This window comes from Lissotriton helveticus, chromosome 10 (genome assembly GCF_964261635.1).
Source record: "Lissotriton helveticus chromosome 10, aLisHel1.1, whole genome shotgun sequence".
Lineage (NCBI taxonomy): Eukaryota > Metazoa > Chordata > Amphibia > Caudata > Salamandridae > Lissotriton > Lissotriton helveticus.
In genome coordinates this window covers 169,030,791-169,053,901 of record NC_136071.1, presented here as the reverse complement: position 1 = coordinate 169,053,901, position 23,111 = coordinate 169,030,791, and the positions used below count along the sequence as shown (strand labels likewise).

At 42.3% G+C, this 23,111-nt stretch overlaps 1 protein-coding gene across 1 annotated transcript in view; it reads left to right on the top strand.

Annotated features, from left to right (window-relative positions):
• Positions 1-23,111, top strand: part of LOC144786063 (cytochrome P450 3A24-like) — a 246,574-nt gene that overhangs the window by 69,308 nt on the left and 154,155 nt on the right. The window contains exon 3 of the mRNA XM_078665008.1: positions 3,097-3,149. Within this exon, the coding sequence (XP_078521134.1) occupies positions 3,097-3,149 (53 nt within the window). The remainder of the gene's footprint in view (positions 1-3,096; positions 3,150-23,111) is intronic.

Sequence of the window (23,111 nt, the reverse complement as noted above, 5' to 3'; positions counted from 1 at the left end):
TCCTGATTGGTGGCTTTCCCCTCCGCCTTCTGGGCTGACCTTGATTAATGTGCATTCGCCTTGTTTAGAGTTTGTAGTTTTTTATGTTTATTACAGAAAATTGTTATGTCCTGTCCTATGTTTTGAGCAATACTTGGTATCTGATTTGTGCCTGGCCTTGGAAGTAATCGTTTGCTTCTTATGTTGTTCGTTGCTATTAGCGGCCAGCCCGTGTGGTTGTAGGCCCATCTCTGTGATTTTTCTTTGATTGCTCAATAAAAGTTTTTAACCAATTAAAAAAAAAAAAAAAACAACAAAAAAAAATTATTGGTAACTAAAATGCCTAAAAAAAACCAGCAGAAGACCCAGAATCTGTCTCATAGTAAGCCTTGGTATGACAGATCCTGCAGAGAGTCCAAGAGGGAACTGTTAATTGCGATCAAATCCAAGTCGCAACTGGATGTACAAAAAGCAAGAAATAATTATAAGTCTGTCCAAAGGACATCAAAAATTGCGTGGGAGGAAGAGAAATGGGCCGAATTGCTGTTAGCCGCAAGATCGCGCGATAATGTAGCTTTTTGGAGGTTGGTAGCAAATGGGAATAAAGTAGGTAGGGTGGTTAAGGACACCTTCCTAGATGAGCAAACTTGGATAACCCATTTTACAAATTTGTATAAAAAATATGATGATTCTCACATAGCATCAAACACAGTAAGTTACGAAATTCCAGTAGATCCGCTTGTTTTTAGTTTGGGGGAAACAGAGTAGGCTATAAGCCAAGTAAAAACTGGGAAAGCTCCAGGTTTGGACAAAATCCCCGGGGATCTTTAGAAGCATGACCCAAAAATATGGGCACCCTATATCAATTATCTGTGCAATAAATTATCATACAGCTTAGAATTTCCCGAAATTTGGAAGGGAGCTGAAATTGTTTTAATATACAAAAAAGGAGACAGGAAGGACCCCTGTAACTATCGGCCAATAAGCTTAATGGACATCCTTCTGAAAATTTACTCAAGCCATATTTTATTACGAGTGAGTAATTGGTTGGATGAAAATTTATTTTGACCAAATTTCAAGCCGGGTTTAGAACAAAAGTCAGCACTATAGACCAGTGCTTTAGATTCTGCTGCCTCTATTGGAAGTACGTAAAGATAAAAAAGGCCCATCTATATGTTGCCTTTGTTGATTTAAGGGCAGCATTCGATTTAGTGCCACGTGATCTTCTGTGGAAAACGCTGAGTGCAGCGGGTATGCCAAATAACCTAGTAGTTCAGATTATAAAATTACATGAATGGAACTTTGCGAGAATCAGATGGGGTCCAAATGGCGAATTATCACGAAAAATTCCAATTGAACGTGGAGTTCGTCAAGGATGCGTCCTGGCCCCCACGCTTTTTTCTATTTTCGTGAATGATATTCCCTCATACTTAGAAAGGTGCAAAAATGACGCACCTAAACTGAACGGCGAAAGGGTAGCATCTCTATTATTTGCTGACGATACTATCTTGATATCCCAAACAAAAAATGGCTTGCAGACTTTATTGAATACTTTTAATGATTATTGTAGTCAAAAGGGGCTAGAGATAAATGTAAAAAAAACAAAATACATGGCCCTAAACCCAACCAAACCAGACAAGGGTTGCCTAACTTTAAACGGAATAAAGTTGGAATCAGTGCCTCATTTTTCATATCTAGGGGTGACACTAGATTCCAACTTTACCTGGAAAGCACAATTGGAAAAAAGCAAATTGCTATTTGCTCAGAATGTCAAACCAATACTTAGAGAGCAAAGCCAAAGCACTAGTAAAGCGGTGTTTCCAGCAATGGAACTATTTAAATTCAAAGTTCAATCTTCAGTGCTTCATGGTGCAGAATTATGGGGGTCTGGGTCCAAGGAGACCTTCAGCGTCCAAGATAATAATTTCATGCGAAGCTTGGTAAGGGTTCCGAGAGGCACACCATTAGTACCCCTGCAACTGGACCTTAATTTTAAAAGAACAGACCATCATGTACTTATCAGACCACTAATGCTATGGGTAAGATTGTGGCATGTCCCTGAACTTCAAGCATATAGAGAAGGGCTGATAGAGATCATGGCGCTGGACAGCCAGAAAAAAATTCCATGGCTTAGACATGTTAGTACTTGGTTTAATAACATAGGTCTGAAACATTTTTGGGAGAACCCCGAGCTGTTACCATCTAATCCCAAATTAGTCCTGAAAAGAGCTTTTTGGTCCTACGTAGCAAATATGACTGTAAATACCATAACCAGTGGCTCATTAGTCTCAAAATTTTTAAATTTTAAGGACGAACCCTTTTATGAGACCTTTATGGACGAAATAGAGCCTCCACTCGCCAAAACATTATTTTTAAAGTTCAGATATGGTAATCTTTTATTAAAATCAACTTTGGCTCGTTGGGCAAGGAACCGTGATCCATCTTCCGAGGCATTGGACGAAGTTTGCTCACTTTGCGAAAACAACCAAATAGAGAACGAGCAGCATATTCTTTTTTTCTGTCCCTTGTATGGTCAAGAAAGAAAAAGATGGATTAAACCAATATGCCTATTATTAGGCTTGAGGTCCTGCCCTCAGGCTCTGAGAATTTTAACTACAAACACTTCGCAACATATAACATTTAGTGTTAGTAGATTTTTACTTTCTATTTGCTACCGTAGGAAAAAAATGGGTCATCAGCTGTAACCGAGTCTCCATTATTTACGGACTTGAATTTGCCTTCAATAGCACCACTTAACTGAATTTGTTTCTAGAATTATTAAGGTGTCCTCCAGTCTCATATGATTTTATTGTCATGCTCCAAGTGTCTTTCAACATGTGTTGCACAGTTTTATAGAATGTGTTTAAAATTTTAATTGAATGTAAAAAAATTTTTATGGAATTGTAATGCTAAAACTGTTCTTTTATGGCGTAAAGCCGAAATACAGATTTAATGAATGAATGAATAAGAAATTATGTCCCAAATTCCGAGGGGAATGCTGGAAATGTATTTACTTTATTTTTTAGATCAACATTATTTAAATCAAACTTAACTATTGTGTATTAATTTATGTTTACACTTTCATCATTAACCACCTTGACTTGTCTTACTTTGTAGGGTTTACTGGAGTTTGACACAGAGTGTTTTAAAAAATATGGAAAAGTCTGGGGGTAAGTTTAGCTTTATGTTTATTATTTGGCCATTGCAATTTTTGTTCACCATTGTTTGAAAAAGTGCCCTTGTTATTGGTCTATGAAATCTGTTTTTCTCAGTTCCTCTTAACATTTTGGAGGTATGGCAACACCACAGGGGTAAAATGTACTGCCATGGTATAGACTGATTCTTGGAGAATGTATGTTATAGAAGTCTCACATTTTGCCCTTCATTCAATGAGTATGTCATGCTGCTTTGCCAATGGCTGATATTCTTAAATGCAGATTAATTAACCTTTGATAGGCTGGTTTAATTCTCAGACTTAATTAGACATCTTGAAATGATCTTTTATAGGACTACATGAGCAGCAATTCATATATATTAAAAATGGAACACTCATGAAAACAGTGTCATACAATAATTATGTTGTTCTGTCGTGAAAATAACAGAAGTTGTTATAAAGATACTTGTAATATTATTTGACATAAATATCTGTATAGCACTCTCATATGAGATTGAATATTTATTTAAAAAGTCGTAAAGTGTTAGAAAATCTTGAATCATGCATTAGGATGAAATAACTTCAGAAGTTAACATATTTTGTCCCTTAAGTACAACAACCTCGGCCAGACATTTTGGCATCAAGGTGCTCACTACCAATTAGGTAGGTGAAAACATGTCACATTGCTAGCATTGCCTTCAAAACAATGGTATGGGAGGTCAGGGCACCAACCTAAAAGGAGGGAAGGGATATCTTGCAGTTACACAAAGGAAGAAAAAGGATACGTTCCCCAAAACTAAAGTCACAAAACCAATAAGGGTATCCCTCTGCATATTCGAAAAAACTAGGGTGCGATTCATCGAAAAAGCAGGGGTGCGCTTCACCGATAGGTACCACCTCTGCACAAGATGAGAAAAGGAAAAATAATATTTTCTTATGTATAACCCTCACCCACTCTAGTAGTGGCATGCTTCATCATCGGGTTCATCCTGGCCCCTAAAAGCCAGGGTAGGCTCGATCGTATTCCAGGGAGCTTTTTGAATATTATGGCATCCGGGGAAAGCAATGTGTAATAAAAATGTCTCATCCATACCCAAGGTATCCATTTATTAGTGGGGTGGATGGACACACAATAAAAAAAATAATATTGGGGGACAATGAAGAATGATCCTCGTAGCGCCCACATGTTTCTGCCCTACTCTAATGGCCAAATAATTGGCCAGGGTATTCGTCAGGGCAAGTTCGTTTTGATATCACTTCCTCGATAAAGTCCTGCGAATGGCTTTTCACTGTGGCATGCACATAAAACTATGGCATTCAAAGGGAGTATTGTACTTGCTTGATAATGTTATCCATGGTACTGAAAGACGGGTGTGAGTGGAACCAAGTAGATGCACAGGTGGTTACAGACCCTCGACGGCGGTCTGACGACAGGGCCAAACTTCCCTTCGACCCACGTGGGGGTACAATACTCCCTTTGCATGCCATATTTTATGTGCATAACACGGTGAAACCATAATATGCCCTGGACACCATATTATTTAAAGAGTTCCTTGGAATACAGCTGAGCCCATCCTCGCTTTTAGGGGCCAGGACAAACCTGATAATGAAACATGCCACTATTAGAGTGGATAAGGGTCAACATAAAAAAGGATTTGTTTTCCTTTTCCCATCTTGTGCAGAGGTGGTCTCTATCGGTGAAACACTCCCCAGCTTTTTCGACTAGGCAGGTGGATACCTTTATTTTGGTTTTGTAACATTGCTAGCATTGACAATGTCTGGTGATATTGGACTGATTTTGGGAGGGTATCTATGAAACGGAAATGTATCTTACATAATAAATAGGCATGTGCATCCGCTCTAAGTACCTGACTGGATGTGAACCTGGTACCCTTCCTTTTATTTTGCTGAAGGCATCACACTTATCTAGCATGTGCACGGAGGCTGAGGCCCACCCTAGTGTCTTGTCATGGGTTTCTACATCTTTCCCAAACATCAAAATGTTGTCTTGGAAGCACTTCACATTGGGAACCTATTTCAACATACCCTCTACCACCCTCTGGAAAACTGACTTTGCAGACGCCAAATAAACAAGCATTGAAAATGCAATAGGTCTCGCAGCATTAGAGTTAGTGCTTTTAGAATTGTTTATGGGTTTTTTTTGTAAATCTTTAGCATTTTTGTTTCCTGTAGCCAATGCTAAAGAATTTCAAAAAAAAAAAGCCATAAACATTCCTAAAAGCTCTGAAATGCAGTCTGAAATGCTGGATATATATTCAGTACAGATACACTATATTGTTAATGAAGACATAGGATATAATATGTTGTACTGTATACACACAATTAGATGGGAACGTGCTGTGTGTGTCAGCGATTGAAAGAGACTGCACTCAGAGTTGCTGTGCGCATCAGCGAAAAGATTGCAGAGTAGACACGCAATACTTGTACTAAAGTGTTGTGCGATTGTACTGTAGGCACGCAATTTAAAATCCAGCTAAACGCGTCAGCAGAGTTGCTGTGCGCATCAGCGAGTGAACTGTAAACTAGACACGCAGTTTTAAAATCAAGATGTGCGTATCAGCGCTGCTGTGCGAGTCTGCAAGAAAGCATGGAGCTGCTGTGCGCATCAGTGAGTAAACTGTAAAGTAGGCACGCAATTTAAAATCCAACTGTGCGCGTCAGCGCCGCGGAGTTGCTGTGTGCATCAGCGAGTGAAACCACGGTTCATGTTTTGGACGGCATTTAATATTTTCAGAGGCAAATCGCACTTTATCTCTTCATTAGCTCGGCACTAGGCTTCAGCTTTATTATTAAATATGGTGACCACTCGTGTTGTTAGTCACAGGTGTTTTTTCATGGCTCAAGCAGCATGTCTGATGCTGTTTTATTTAATTATAAACGGTGCTGCTTTCACTTTAAATTTAAGGAGCAGAGGTGAGCAATACGCTTCAACACGCGACTTTATTTCTGCACAGCGCCATGCAACTCCTCCCCAGTTGTTGGTTGCTTCCACAGTTACTGAGTTTGTTAATAGGCTGCAGCAGGGCTCCGTATCTCTCGATCCATGTTGGATGTTTGAAGAGGGACACTGAACTGAATTTATGGATGATCTTTGAATGTAGTACATGGATGATCCTCTAATGTGGGATTTCTGTCATACGTAGTAGTTTAATTTCTCAGCAGGGCATGGGGCATGTCAACTCACCTAATTAAAATGAGTGTCCAAATTTTATAGCGAAAAAAAAAGGTTGTACTTTACGTTTGTTTCGCTAAATTGCACTCACTTCAATTCAAGCATATGAGGAAATTATAAGAAGTAAGGGAAAGGAAGCACAAAGTAGGTTTGGCAAATGAAAGAACAAACAATATGGTGCAGCAGGAGCCAGAAAAAAAGAGAATATTCGAGAAAGACATGGAAAAAGAAGAGAGTAGAGAAAAGATAGAAAAAACTAAAGAAGAAAGAAAGATTAAAAAGAGGTGGGCGCATTAAAAATATGCAGAACGTGGTGAATAGGAGATAAAGCGCAAAAGGTGGAAGGAGGGAAAGAAAGATAGATGCAAGTGAAAGGTGAAGAAATGGGTAAAAGAAGGGGAAAGGAGACCTTGCCTGTCTCAGAGAGAAATTTGGAGTATAAGAGAGGGGAAGGCGGAAGGAGTTAGTGAAATAGAAAAAAAAGGAATTGGGATGACAGAGTGGCAGTGAAATCGAGAGGAAAGAGGAAGGAAGAAAACGAGAGCCTGCGAGCAAATTGGGCGAGGAGGAAAGAGTGGGCAAAGGCGAGGAGAGAGACAGCACGAGACTGGAGAATGAGGGAGCGTGAGACAGGGAAATACAAAGAGAGTGAGAGCTAGGGTTAAAAGAGGAAGATTTTGAGAAAAAGTGAAGGGATATGGTTGGAGGAAAGAGAGAGGGAACGGCAAAGAAGGAGGGGGGACATAGAGAAGGTTGGGGCGAGAGTGAGAGGGGGAGAAACACGGGCCACAAGAAGAGGATGAGAAAGAGAGAGAGTCCACACCTCGCGAGGCCTCTGTAAACTGCCTCAGACGGACAGCATAACGCCCCTCCGAGGATTAAGGCTGTCTGGCACCGACTGCCACAGAATGCGAAGAGAGAGTTTGTTATTTAAATTTACGAGCGCCCTCAAACAAAAGGTGGCCACAACATGGCGGGTTCCACGGAAGTGCACGTCAGGACCGGGCCGTGATTTAAGTCGCAGACTCTGAAAAGCATGCTCAGACATTTATATTTCCTGAAGTGTCACCGGAGCTTTTGATTTTAATTTTTTTTTTAATGTACAGCTGCAGAGTCGTAAAACGAAGGGGCTGAGGGACCAGAAATCAATGACGAGTCTGACAAACACTCCCCTGAGACCACAGAACCCCCCACGGCCTGACCCCACCATTTGAACCACTGTGAGGACCTGGGCAGGGGGGAGGACAGAAAATGGCGGTGCAGGGAGGGGGCGGGTGGGGCGCAGAAACAGTTGTGTCCTCTCTTGCAGCTATCCAAATAGAGGGGGCGGGGGCGGGGGGGGGGGACATTTCGAAATTCCTACCTGGTACACAGTCCAGTCGACCAGTTACAACTGTGAATCATTTAAAAGTAGAAAGTCAGGTCGCCACAGATGGGATGACCTCAATAGCTGACAAATGACGGGAAATACGCCACTCTTCGGCTATCGGTTAAACACAAACACGAAGTGCTATTTTTACGACGAAGACACAGGCCTTGATGCCTTTGTATGAGTGGAGGGGAAAGAAACGTTAGATGAAATGAGCAGTAAGCTGGGTACAGAAAGGGGGCCCAAGCGATTGGTGCACAGAGCTGTTACCTACCCAAGCCCTGGGAGAGCTTACGGATCCTTCTTACTCATTAGCCGCCCCGCCCCCCCCCTCCTTCCATGGCGGACCTGCAAGCCTAACAGCGGAGCAGGCTGATCTCTACAGCAGTCAGCGCTGACTGCAGCTAGGCAGAGCTGTGTGTGCTGCAGAGGAGGGAACAGGGGGAGGGGGATGCCCCCACCGACTGCACTGGTCCTAGCAGGAACTGAGGCGGGAGGTGAAACTGGGCAGAAGGCAGGTATGGGCCCGAGGGAAAACTAGGATGGAAACGGGACTATGGGAGGCTAACTTGAGAGATGGAAGGAGGTAGGCAGGAGACTGCAAATTTTAGACGGGGTGAGATTTGCACAGCGTTTACCTTGCGGGAGCGATGGTAAACGCCGCACATGCTGAAGAACTCCTTGCAAACAGTAGTACATGCACGCGTTTCCAAGTACGACAAGCTCTCGGCATTGCGTGGCGGGAGGGGGCGGGGGGAACGTCGAGGGCAGGCAGGATGACTCAGGGGAGGGGGCGGAGCAGGGCAGAGCGGCATGTGGGTGTGAACAAGCCGGGCCTTTGAAGTGAAGCTAAGCTTCACTTCAAAGGTGTCGGAGGAATGCGGGCGGCTGTGCACGCGCTTTTAAGCTCAATGCACATGCGCATTGAGCTTAAAAGTCACGGGCACTGCAAGGAATCGCCACGATTCCTTGCAAGTTAGATAAAGTGTGGATGAGCCCCTATAGTCTCGCTTGCTCGATGCGCATGCGCATCGACAGGCGAGACCTAAAAGGCATTCTTTTAAATCTATATGCCCCACTATGGGTAAAAAAAAATGTTAAATAACAACTCTCCTTCTGCAAGGTGATCTGGTGAAATGTGGACAACATGTCTAATGTGAAAACTCTAGCCTCCTTCAAAAAACTCAACATTTCCATGATGTTGGGCAAAGGATGATTATCTAACCATATCCTCTCGTTCGAATTCCTCAGATCTATGCACATTCTCAAAGCCCCACTGCCAACACTACTGCTAACAGCCATTCTGAGCTTTTTCTTAGGTTGGGGTCTAGTACTAGCCATTTTGGATTTATGCACTCAAGCAAAATGCACCTTTCTTTTACATTTGGCGCAATTTTCGTCCAATGCCGGACAAGAGGGTAGATTGCCTAAATGATTTCGGCAGACACATTTGCAGCACTCTAATGTCTTAAATTTTGCATCTACTTTCCATCCCCCCTCTCTTCAACACATTTTCTGAGACTACAGTATGCAATTGTGTCTCTAAAGCCATGTGTACCAAATATCCTGCTGTAGTCTCCAAACTCATGGCTATTCCCACCGCTTTCTCCAAAGTTAAGTTCTTAGTTGTTAGCAATGTCTCTTGATCCCTTATCATCTCATCCTTGAAGGGTTCATAATCACATGTTGCCACCAATACTCTGAGATCACTCACCAAACTCTCCACCAGTTCACCCGGAAGTTGTTACCTCATTTACAATTTATGCCTTTCTACTATGATGCGTTTTTTTCCTAAATTGTGTATCCATCATTTTAATGGCAGAGGCATAATCAGCCATATTATCAACCTCACCCATAACAACGGAAACAGGTAAAGGTTTTAGTACCTTCCTCCCTTCTGTGCCCAAGGAGTGACTCAATAATGCCAACTTCTTTTTCTGTGTAAAAATGTCATCCGCAATAGCCTCTAAATAGGCCTCAAAGCCTTCAAACCATGGTTCCCAATCCACAAGGGATTTCCCGGTGATGACCAGAAAGGAGGTGGTGGTACTACACTTTTTTGTATCATGTTTGAGTTACCAGACAGGAGGAACAATGGAATATTATACGTTCCACTATTGGGAACTTGCGCAGGCTTCACAACTGGATCGCACAAATGCAGCATAGACCGGTCCCCACCTTTTTCTTTCCCTAGATGCTGAGAAGGCCTTTGATGCAATCCATTGGCCTTTTATGATGCAAACCCTGCGGACGATGGGTTTTGGGCCCCGGTTCCCAGATGGGTGAACCTACTCTACATGAAACCGACAGCCGCAGTCAGAGTAAACAACCTATTATCTCTTGACTTCCCGATCGAGAGGGGAACCCGTCAAGGTTGCTCACTCTCCCCACTCCTCTTTGCCCTGAAATTGGAGCCACTGACCTGCCTGATTAGAGCCCATCCAAAGGTGACAGCTTTCCAAGTGGAGGTATCTTTTATACCAGAAGAGAAAATCTCCTTATACGGCAATGATATTCTGCTTTATCTCACTAAACCTACAATCTCAATACCAACGGTCTTCCAGGTGTTTGAGAACTACTCCTCTCACTCAGGATACACCATAAACTGGGCTAAATCCGTGTTTTTCCCCATAGGGGATTCCTTTGAACTGTCTGACCTCCTGCGTAAGCTCACTCAACATGACTGAGGAGGTCTTCGGATACTTAGGGATCTACGCTACGCTGAACGTGGAACGTAGTATACAGCATAATATTAAGACAATTATCACTAACTTCCAATCACACGTGACCCGATGGAAACATATCCCCCTGACACTTTTGGGAAAAGCTGCAATGTTTAAAATGATTACCCTTCACAAACTCATTTACGCATTCCAAAACACTTATTACAGACTCCCGGAAGAGCTATTTGCCCATATTGAGATTGAGTTGAGAAACTCCTGTGGAGTGACGGACACCCGCGAATCGCTCTCCATAAACTTCAATGCAGCCCATATAATGGTGGTATTGGCCTTCCTGCACCTGGGCCTATTACTGGGCAGCTCATCTAATCGCCATCAATGACTGGGGGTATGTTGATAGACACCACCCTACCTATGCTCTGGAACAGACTCTGTTCCAGGTGCACCATTTTCACCACTTTCTATATGGAGAGGAAGGGAAATCTCACCTCCTTCCAGCTACTCTACTAATGATTGATGTTTGGGCCAGGGCAAATTCCTATATCGGTTGGAAAGGTAAAATCACATGGTAAACACCACTGTGGCTGGGTAAGGCTCTAAAAGAAATCACCTAGCTCTAGGGCTTCGCTCTCTGGGACAATATAGGTATTTCCAAGGTTGGGCACTTACTCGAGGGCTGTTCCCTCATGCCCTCATACCCTTTACCTCTCTACAATGGGACTTCCAGCTCCGAGATCACCAATTATATAAATATTTATGTTGGCACACGCATGGAAGCTGAGAAGATTCCCCACGACTTCCCAGAATATGCCCCTTTGGAAGGAAGACTCCTAATGGGTGAATTGTCATAAAAAGCACTATCATACACTTACAAAACAATCAATAATAACATGCTGGATGGCTTCCAGAAATTAAGGACAGCTTGGGAAACAGAGGTAGGCACACTCCAAGACATTGACTGGTAGGCGGCACTAATGTTCCCAAGGTAAGTGACAATTAAGTCCTGGCTACACCTGATACAACTGAAAATTCTATACAGAATATACTACGACACGGCCCGCCTTTACAAAATTGGTAGAACACTTTCATCCGAATGCCAATGCTGTGGGAGGGACCGGAGTGACTTCATCCATACCCTATAGGTATACCCAAGTATACAAAGGTATTGGGAACAAATACAGACAGAGCTGAGTGCGATCCTAGAATCTCCAATCCTTGACAATCCCAAATATGTCTTACTGGGGATACCTAATAATGTCGACCTACCTTTCATGAAACTGTTGTTATGCAATTTAGGATTGCTAGTCGCTAAACAAGATTTGGCCTAAAAGTGGGGGTTTCCCATGACACCAACTCTACCGAAATTTAAGAGGGGTATGGATCTATTCAAGGCTGCGGAGAGTGGCATACAAATGTCGGGGTGGCCCACGTACATTTCAGAAATATTGGGACTGTGGATAAATTGTTATGGGCTTGCTGATGATGACGAAGCTCCCTCGGATCTGTCTCAGTGATTTTATGGTTTCATGCCTTTTCCCTTACCTTATTCTTAAACAAACGTAAAACGGTATATTGATGTCATGTACGCTACCAGGACTCTACATATTATCTGAACACTTACTGTCTGGTTGTCTCACTGACATGCCTGTATGTTTGGTACCAAAAAACAAAAACAAAATAATTTTTTTTTTTTTTTTAAAAGCAATGGAATATTACTTTAGACAATGTAAAATAACCGCAGCAACAATTACCCACAATTAGCTGCCCCTTAATGTGCTGATGTTAACGCAAAAGACCAACAGGGAAAGCACGCTTAGGAAACAACAGATGCAGTTACACTATCTATGGATACGCGTGTCAACGATTTAAGTGTACACAGACTCATGTTACCACCAATTTTGATACATGCAGTAGTAGAAGTAAGGTGTGCGTAGCACAGCTAAAGCACGAACACTAGATTGGCCAAAATGAATGCAGGCCACAGAACTATATTTATCAAAATCCTTAGGGTGTGTGCTTCACCTATGGTGGGCATACCAGGTGAATTGACATTAGGGTGTGTGTGTCACCTATGGTGGGCGCACCAGATAAATTGACATAGTACTTACAAGTGTGTGTCACCACAAAATCATACACGCTGAGACATCAGCATCCATGATCAGCCAGAACATGACAGGAGTATTATATATTGACGAACAACTCCTAATTGACAAGTGCTAGTATCGCTCAGTCTCCCCAGCAATCAAGCTACTGCCTCCTAATTGACAAGTGCTAGTATCACTCAGTCTTCCCAGCAATCAAGCTACTGCAACCTGCGTAGCCAGTCCTTTCAGAATGTTGTCATAAGCATGTGCTCATGTGATCACGCAGACACTGAGGCAGGGACTCCACATGTCAGGAACACTTCTCGAAGGAGCTGTGATGTCAGAGATACAATGCCACCACCCCCAAAGGCAGGAAAATCGGCAAACCCTCGCCGCTGTGGAGGTTAGAGCCTCGCTTCTCACAGAGACACTGCTCCCGAAAGGTAGAGCACTCAGGAATTCCAGGGCTTTAACTCCTGCTGCTCCGTTCAACTGGCATAGACAAACAAGCTGGAAACCGCCTCCTTTCCAGTAAAAAAGCCATGTTGGCCTTGTAGACCAACTCGTCGCCACTGAAAAGTCTTGAATCACCACAAGTCTCAGGTAAGTTTCCAACAGCAGAAGTTCTCTAACTGGCAGGGCTGGCAACGGCCTCTCTTTCAAAACATCACTCCTTCACATTCTATGTGCTTTGTCACAGCTGTCATGGTGGCATTATACAGAATTCTAAGCTCAAAAGCCAACACTATGTCTATAGATCTCTGGCTCAATCAAAATTCAGCCAGCTGTATCTGATTAGGATCTTTGAGAGCAGGACTCCATCAGAAGGCTATAGCATTTGGTAGATTTGCATCATTGCCAGAAACCGTGTTCCTTTTGGAGACCTCACCACCTTCAGCACTAATATACTACTTGGGATGCATTAACTAGAGGGGTTGGCTTCAGTTAACAGTCTACATTCTTGAACTGGTACTTCGCCAGTTCGTTACTTATCTCACTTTTTCATATCTAATCTTCTTTTAGTTTTCTTTTCCATCTGTTTCTTTGATTACAGGCACAACTTCTTTCTTTTTACCCCATAAATTATTTTATTTTTCCATTTATATGTATGGATGTACATCAATTTTATTCTTTAATTGAATTGTGTTGTTTATTTATGTCACCCCCAATCTCTTTTATCTGCCACCTAACTGCTGGGCTTTGAAGATTTTGAGAAGTCATTGACTCTCCTTGTCTGTGTGTCTATCGAGACAGGCGGATATTTCCCTCTGAGGCCTATGTTTCTGTATAACTTAGAATCAGAAAAATAATCACACAAGTGGAAGTCATTGTGGTTCACTAGACTTGCAACGATGTGTGAATATAGTTGGGAGAAGGAATGTTGCTGAATGCTGTAGAGGGTTAGTACAGGGGAAATTAATTGTACCTGGAGAAGAATTAAACACTAGGAGTGGATGGACCTGTCTTGTGGAGATAGACTGTGACCTTGTGATATTTGTCCTAAGATTTGCCACTAATGGACAGAAAGAAGCACAATTTAAAGAGGCTAAATAAAAACTGTTTTTGCTGAATGGTTCTGGACCTACTCACTCTCTTATGAACCTAGCAGGCTTGCATCCCTTTCTCCACGGGCCCCACTAATAACGTGTAAAGTGAGTAGCAAAGCAGGTTCCTTATGTCAGACCCTATCCACTTGGTGTCTCTTACTCCATAGTTAACTCTGCTTTTGTTAGTGATATGCCTCCTCCCTCTTCCGTCAGAAGATCTGGGCCCCACACCAGCATGCAATGAACTGTATTGGGATAAAGCAATGGTCACAGATGTGTCAGTAATGGGAGATTTGAGATCTACATCAAACAACCAGAAATCTGCATTTGAACCCATATCCACCTGCCTCCCATAAGCATCTGAGAGTGCTTAAGAGTATTCTGTAAGAACCTGAAACTTTATAGGCTGAAGTGGGCATAAAATTGCTCTGACCACTGTTGTAAATGGCTAGGAAATCAAGTCATGCTTGAAGCCAGTAAGGCTACACACTTGCGGTTGAAGCATTCTCAAAAGCTTGCTTCCTGGAAGCATATAAGGATCCCGAAGTGTGCTGTAGCACCATAAAATAGGAAGACGGGGTGCTCTCTCTAGCACATGGACCACTACTTATGCCATCACTGTCATTATTAAGGGGACGCACATTCTAAAGTGATATTTCAATGTCTGACTCTCCGCCATGTATGCCAAAAACATTCTCCGGACGCTGAGCAGCTCACATTTCATCTAGCACAGCAAGATGTTTCTGTAAGGTTACAACACTGTCTTGGTCAACCCCGATTTCCCTTTATATGACACCCAGTGAATTATTAAAAAAATACATCTAGCATCCGCTACATCCACTCCTTGCTGTTTCCTCAAGGTCATGTAGCTCATGTTCCTCATTTGACACAACACTCAGCCTCTGAAAAATCATACATGACATCTATCTGCCTTCCCCTCCTGTAACCACATGGTAGCTCTCTGGGGATCACCAGTGACATATTGGCTGTGTCCTTATTTATGACCCCCCTCCTCCACACTTGACCTTAAGTTCCTTGATTCCTGTGAATTATACCTTTTGAAGAATGACTGGTGTCTGTGTCCACTGGATCCAGCGACTCCATGCCCAGCTGATGTACTACATCACCATTACACATACCATATTGCTTATCCCCTCCTGTCGCCATTGCTCTCATAACACCAGACAGTTAGGGTCAGAGAAGGAGATTCATCAACAGGCATAAAAGCATCCAGTGTTGTCTTTGGGTATGTTGTGGTCAGCCCTTGTGCTTACAGTGAGCTTTTCTCTAGGACCCTGTGAGAATTCAAGTCCAGGTTGGCTGTTCATGGCACCTTTAGACCTACCTATTCCATCGTCCATCTCATGCAGTACCATGTTGCCGTAATAAATAGGCTCCATCGACACACTCAAGTGTCATCACAACCAGTGCACCATTGCACAGATACTTTAGCATGGAGTGAGGAGGCACTGTACCCTCTGTGTAACTTGTTAATTTGAAATCCCTTTTATGGATCTGGCTGCAAATCACTATAATTAACAATCATAGCTCTCCTCCCTACCCCTTTACAATTTGTAAGGAATGAGCTGTGTTTTTGTGACAAGAACCAAGAACTCCTTAACATAACTGTCTCAGCGATCCCTTCATAAAATGAGAGCAAACACTGCCTTAGCAAATCACTGCATCTGAGGCCGGAGCATGGTTGCTTAACATTCCAGATTCTAGTCTTAGTGCTTGACCCTGGACAGAGGACCCCAAAGAGCAAAGGTTGTGTGCTATTTTCCTCTTCCGTTTGTTTTAGGAAGGTCCATGACTAGGGATTTTAGCCTTACAAACAGGAATTGCATATTTACTGTGCTTTTTGTCTAATCCTTTATCAAAGGAACCTAAACCCCAACCATGGGCCAAAGCCTTTCCACTCAGTTAGTGAAGTTGATGCTTACCACTTAAATCATGGAGAACACGATTCCTAGTTGAGCATAGGATTAAACAGATTAGATTGTTTCATGACCCAGGACCCAACTGTATGGGACAATTTCATTCTACCTTTAAGAGCCACAAGCTTGCTTTTAGAGAGCTTAATTTCCATACAGTTTATCCAGACCAGGCTCGAGACCTAGTGGAGTTAGGTCTAAAATGTTTGCATCATCTGCATACAATAAAATATGGAGAGATTGCACTTGGAGCTCGGGAGGAAAAATATGTAAATACACAAATATTTGTTGCAGACCATGTAAGTATAGCCAGCATAGCAGAGGAGATAAAAGACAGCTGTGCTTTGGACCTTTCTGTGACCCTATTTGCAGGGACTGTGCTCTGTCTGCTCCAATTGACACCTGACACCAAGTGGAAGAATGGAGGGTAATTTTTAATATAAGTAGCCTGATGATGTCTCCACCTCCAATGCAACACATTTTCCCCCCAAAGGATTGGTTTATCGACACAGTCAAATGTTGTCGAAAAATCTGTTGATGCTGTATGCACCGGTTCGACCCTGGTTCGAACATATCTTTTTAGAACAATAACATTTGACGTTTGAAGCCAGACTGTTCAATTGTAACAATGGCTTTGTGGCTCAGGCCAGAAGATGCACTGAGATACTCTCATTGAACATCTTCTCCACAGTGTTTAAAAGTATTATTTCCATCTCATTCATAGTTAACTTTTAAGAGCCTTTCAGTAGATAGGGAATAATATACTCCTAGCCTAAACCCTTGACTAGTTCCCCCATTAGAGCAGTGATGAAATAGAGTAGCAACAAAAATTGTCTCATAAATTAGCCTTACTTTTCATTTAGCAATTGTTATTGAAAGAATGACAATGTAACAGAGGTACAAAACATAATAACTGTTTCTGATTATAAATGTTCCGGAAAATAATGATTTCTTTTCAACCGTGCAAATTACTCCTGAATGCCTGGCTTATAGAATAAAAAAAACACAATCTGCTTTGCCGTCGTGAGTGAGATTGATAAATGGTCGAAAAGGGAATCTGCTCATAAGAATTTCAGGGCTGTATTTCTATGTTTTTCGATGCACATAATTCTGAAATATAATCTATCCAGTCCTGCTAGGGTAATGAAACAACTGAACTTTTTGCTTTGGCTCCACCATGCAAAACTATTTTTCCCCAAAATTGTTGTGAATTATTGTCTTTGTGGCATGGTTCAAGTCATGCCAAAATAGATCACCCATTCTTCTTTCTTCTTCTAAGGAGATTTAATGTCTAGTTTGTTTCTTCCTCAGGACATGTATCCGCCTTACTCAGCTTGATGACTATATCATAAACTGCTTCTTAATCTCAGCAGACAATAAACAGTATTTTGCATCCCTGTGCTGACCTTTTCTTTCCTTTTGGGATATAACTTTGTTGCCTAATCGTGGTGACAAACCGGGGCATACACAATTCAAATGAATTAATATTGTCGCCCTCATGATTATTAAATACTTTTACACAAGATGCCTGATCACTGAATGTATTCTCTAATGCATTGACCCTTGTGAAGGAGCCAAACGTTTCATAATTGATGATCATATATTCATTTCATGAAGAGAGGTATAGGTTTGTGCCCTCTCAATTGTCAATAAAAATTCATAAGAAAATTCGGGCCGTGGGCTTTTTCAAGGCAAAATCAAATGTCCAGTCAAATATGTGATTCAATGAGGGCCGTAGCCAAGGTCTCTGTGGTCCGGGAACCGTAGAGACCTTGGCTACGACCCTCATTGAATCACGAATCTGACTGGACATTTGATTTTAGCTTGGAAAAGCCCATGGGCAAATAGGCCTTTTGGGCGAAACACGTGTCAGCTGTCCTACTACACTGTGAAAAATTAAATAAAACGTAAGCACGCTCAACTTCTTAAGAACGTCTGAATTTTCTTATGAATTTTTATTGACAATTGAGAGGGCACAAACCTCTACCTCTCTTCATACTTACCTCCATAATGGCTCTTGGGTGAAGCCCTTCGCGAGGAATGTGCCACAACACTTGGGCCATAACAATTGTAGCACGAAAACCCAGAAACTCCCACCCAAAACAACGATTCATATATTCATTTCAGGTTGGTTTAGTAGACAGGCCCCCTTCCAAAAGACCAAACTTGTCAGGTAGCCCATCTACCTAACTTTCTCCAGGAAATCTATCCCACGTTTATCAGCTTTACAATGCTGCTGGAACAGCTACCAGAATGTTCCAGCAAGAGAGTAGCTGGAACATTTCTCCCCCTCCATTTTGATCCATCTTTTAATGTTATTGGGTGAGGAAAGCAATTGAGCATTACCCATCCTTGAAGAGGTCCCATCATACCTCCTTCTGTCCATCCATCACTCCATCCTTTCATCCATCCATCCATCTTTCGACACTTCCAACATACATCTTTTCATCATTCCATCTGTATTCTCATTAGTCTTTATTCCATTCATAAACTCGCGTATTCAACTATCCATCCATCCATCCTTTTCTTCCATCTATCATTTCATCCTTTCATCCATCCAGGTATCCACCTAACCATCCACATATTCATCTAACCTTTATCATTCCATCCATTCTTTCTTTCACCCTCCTATGCAAATGTTACCTTACTAATTCATCCATCAATCCTTTCTCCCTTGCATCCATCCCTTCCTTCTTTTGATGCTTCCTTCTTGTCGTAGTTTCCTCCTTTTTTCTTATGTCCTTCCTTTAACTCTTTCTACCTCTCTCTCGTTCTCTCATTGCTCTTTTTTTCCTCATAATTTCTCCTTTTGGCCCCCTCTTCTGAGGTTTTCCCGTACTTTGTGTTTTTTAAGAGCGTTTGTCTGCAGAGTTACAGACAGAATAGACTCCGAACTAATAAAAAATATCTAGCGTCAACACCACCCCTGCTTTGGTTGCTAAAACTAGGATTCTCTACACCCCTGTGTACCATTCTCCAAGTCAATATTTCTATTCACAACCAATGCATCGTGGGACAATTAAGCATTCAAATTTCCCACAATTAAAACACAATGAGCTTGCTTTTTTCAACTTGTACTTGGAATTAATATACATATTGTTGTCCTCATAGGGCTACATTTCTACTCTGTTGGAAAATTAACATTAAATAATAAAATGTTGTCACATGGCATAGAGAAGTCAAGGTTTAAACACTGGTCAGCAACACTAGGATGATGCAAGACCGCATAAGTCAAAGGATATTTCACCGAGAGTAATTTGGATATATCACCTCTTGCATACCCTCTCTTGAGCTAATAGTTGCAGAAAATGTATTGCTCATAAAATCAATTACCCAGGTCTCTTACAGCCAAATTAGGCCTGCCTTTACAAACTGATAGAATGATGGAGAGAATCCCACCTGCTTCAGATGCACTGTTTTCACTTTCAGTTAAGGAGACCTTTTAGAAGTAATATTAAGGGTGTTTGAGAGAAGCACAGGTTGCCACATAGTATGCTTTTACTATATATATGCATCTTCCTTAGACTTTGCCTAAGTTCAGTGTTTCCTCAGACCCTCTGCTCTCAACATCCACGTCTTCCAGACCTTTCCGTAACTTACAGAAACACAGATAATGATTGTAACATGCTGTAGACCCTGAAACCAAACAAGTCTATCTAAGTGTTGTTCTGTAAACAACCGTGCGTGGGGTCACCGCTATGTTGGCAGTGCCTGAATTATGAGACAGAGTTATGTGCTGCTTGCTGCCAGCCCCATCCATTTGTGGTGGTGTATAGATGGGTCAATGCATTGAATTGTAGGTATAGGCTCACATTCTTCTTCCCGTCTTTGTTGAGCAAAAGGAAATTGAAAGAAGATGAATTGTATAATTACATATCTGCTCAACCATAAGACTGTCATTCTCAGCTTCCTTTTTTTGTACTCTGAACCCCCCTCCTGTGTTTCTTCCTGCTTATCTTGACACAGAAAGGTTATGCTTACACGGGTGTTGCGGTTAAGTTACTCTTTACTTATGTTGCTTTCAGCTTGTCTTTCAAACTGTGAATTGAGGCCACACCCCTTCAGCTAAATTCTATCACCAACATTTTTGGGTAGGCCGCAAGGGCTCAAGTTTCCTACACCACTTGTTTGTCCTTCATTGTATTTTGTCTTGCATGATTGTGTGTCACCATCTTGGCCCTCATTAGTTACTGACCATACCATCAATCTGACCAGTATGCTGGACATATCTATCACCTCAACTTGACATTACTTTGGGCAACCACACCTTTCGAACTTCAGGTTTGTCACAAATATTTTTTCTTTGAGTACATGTAAATTACTTGTGATTTAACTGCGACGTAATGTAGAATTTCCAGGAATAAATTGTACCCAATCATGCGATTTGTGAATCTGGCCCCCCATTCCTAGCAAGTTTTGGCAGGAGAGGCAGATCAAAGTTATTACAAGTTGTGGCAATAATTACGGTTGATGATGGTCTGATCAATGTAGTGGCCCGAGTGATCTAATGATTGTGGTCCATGCAATAGTAAGTTTAATGTATTGGTTATCTTGATCTAATGGTCAGGTGATGTAAGGGTTATGCTGTATGAATTGGCCAGACTGATAAAATGCTCATGTCAATGTAATAGTCATGGTTGATGTAATAGACAAGTCAATGTATCGGTCATTTTTTTTCTGATAAACACTTTTTATTGTGTTGTAGTATAACAAAAGCAGTCACTTCAGTTTAAATATGATAAAGCAACAGCAGCATATGGCATTTAGAGCATAGCAACGACAGCAAGTCTATCACAAAACAGCCTAGCAGAAAGACATCCAACTTGGATTTACAGTTGCAGTGACAGTAGCAGACCCATTCCAGAGTAGAACCATCATTTACCCCAAATCCGGGTCTGTTTACAAGGGCATCCTATGGTCTCATAAATCGGCTTCTCCTGCTGGGTGCACCAGTCTACACCACAGCACAACTGAGAGAGCGTAGGGGGCTCAAGAGCTTTCCAACGGGCAACCATGCCTTGTTTAGACACCATGGCAGCTGTTCCCAAACCTTCCACACCCTCAAGAATGCCCAAAAGTGGCACCCGTAGTGAGCGTTCCACTGCTCATCCCAGTCCAGCTGTCAGCTCCGCAACCACAGCAGTCAAATATCGTGCTCCAATAGGGCTGGTCCAAACCATGTGATTAAAGTCTGCAGGGACATATGAGCAGCAAAAACATATAGGACTGGGGAGGAGACCTGCCTTGTATAAATGGACAGAAGTAAGGTAAGCCGTGTAAATATTATGTTTACACCAAGCGAAGTCTGGTGTAGATTGTGATGAGTCAGGGGGCCATCGCGACGTCGCTCCAGTCCCCTTCCTCCATCGATTCCACCCATCTCTCCCACCGAGATTGAAGATGGTTCAGTGTAGTGGGGGTGTTAATAATCAGTGTGCAATATATATGTGAGACACCACCCTTTCCCAGTGCACCCATTAAAGTCGTGACCTCTAGAGGGCTGAATTCTGGGAGAAGTGTACTTTGAGGAATGTGGGTACGTAATGCATTCAACAGTTGAAGATAGTTGTGGAATTGCGTCAAATACAGCACATATGTGAATTGGAGTTCCTGGACGGAGCTCCACTGTGTACCAGATCAAATCTCACCCAGTTGTGAACGCCAATGGCCTCCCAGCAGGCATAACCTTCCAGTGCAGCTGTTTCACTCAACCATGTACCTTGCCATAAGGGGGTCTAGTGGGTAAGTTTGGCATTCCACCCTGTGTGAAGAAGTGCAGCCCGCCATCCAAGAAAGATCACCTGGGTCACCACCGGTAAGGTGGTAGAGACACTAGCACTGTATAACATGGCCATGACCTAGTTAAATCCCAGCTAAATTAAGTCAAACCCTAGAAGCTGGGTTGATCCAACCCCCACTAAACAAATCATTTATCACCAGAAGTTGTGAGACAAGGTAGTAAAGATATAGGCTAGTCATAGTGCCATCGTACAGAGCTCATTGACAGTTTGCAAAAGCTAAGCGTGGCCTAGAATTATTCAAGAGAAAGGAGATTGACATCGAGTCCATCTCATGAAACCAATTATGGGGCTTAAGAGTCTAAAGGGGTGAATTCAAGGTGAGTGGCTGATTGGGCGCTTACTGTATGTTGTGTCTGTATATACCTTCACAGTGTAATCTTGATGTGTTTAAAGGGAGGAGGTAATCATCCTTCAGCCGCCCTAACAGGACCAAATCATAGAGTCTTAATAATATTCAACCTTAACCCTGAGCATGAACTTTCTGTCCAAAAAAATTTATTAGGTTATTTCAATACAAATGCAATCAATATTTGTTGTTTTTCTTTATTTTGAATCTTCATTAAGCCTTTAGCCAACACGTGTTTCGTCTTGTCAGGATTAACCCACAACTTCTTCATGGCTTTCTCCCTTCTTAACGAAAAGTGCAGAAAAACCTTACTGCTGGTTCTACTTCCGTCCTGGTGGTTTCTCTGTTTAATTTTCTATTCCTTATGTGTTAGAAATGTATCCGTGTCCACCGTGTAGTTTGTTTCAATGTTAAATTAAGTATAGTATCCTATTTATGTCCCTTTGTAATCTTGGAGGTTCCGCAAAGTAATGTCTGCTGGCGAGTACGCTTGCACAGTTAAACTTCCCATCGTTCCAACTGCCGTCCTATCATCTGGACAATGGTGGGGCATCACCTGCAGAAAATTCTGAAAGAGGTATAAAAACCTAGGTAGCTACATCATTTTATAGAGGGCTATCCTGCACTTCGTATTAGGCAGAAGGGATTGTAATTTCTTTCAGATCCTCCTGTATACCTAGGTAGTGGAAGCTCAGCCGGCGTATGGGTACATTAGTCTGCCAGAGAACGAAGCTCCACAGTGGTGACAGCGGTATCAGTATCGACTTGGCGGGTTAATAGGTAATCTGGATGCCTCAGCAAAGATTTGAAGAAGTTTGAGACAGCGAGGGCCGTTTACTTCAGGGTTAAAGGGGAACAAAAAGGATGTCATCTGCATATAGCGCAATGCTGTCCTCATGTCCTGTATTGTACTACTAACTCTGTGGATCACAGCAAAGGAGTCGCATGAGGGGCTCAATGGCCAGGGCAAAGAGGAGGGGGAACAGTGGACAGCCCTGCCGGGGAATGGGTCATTTGATGAAG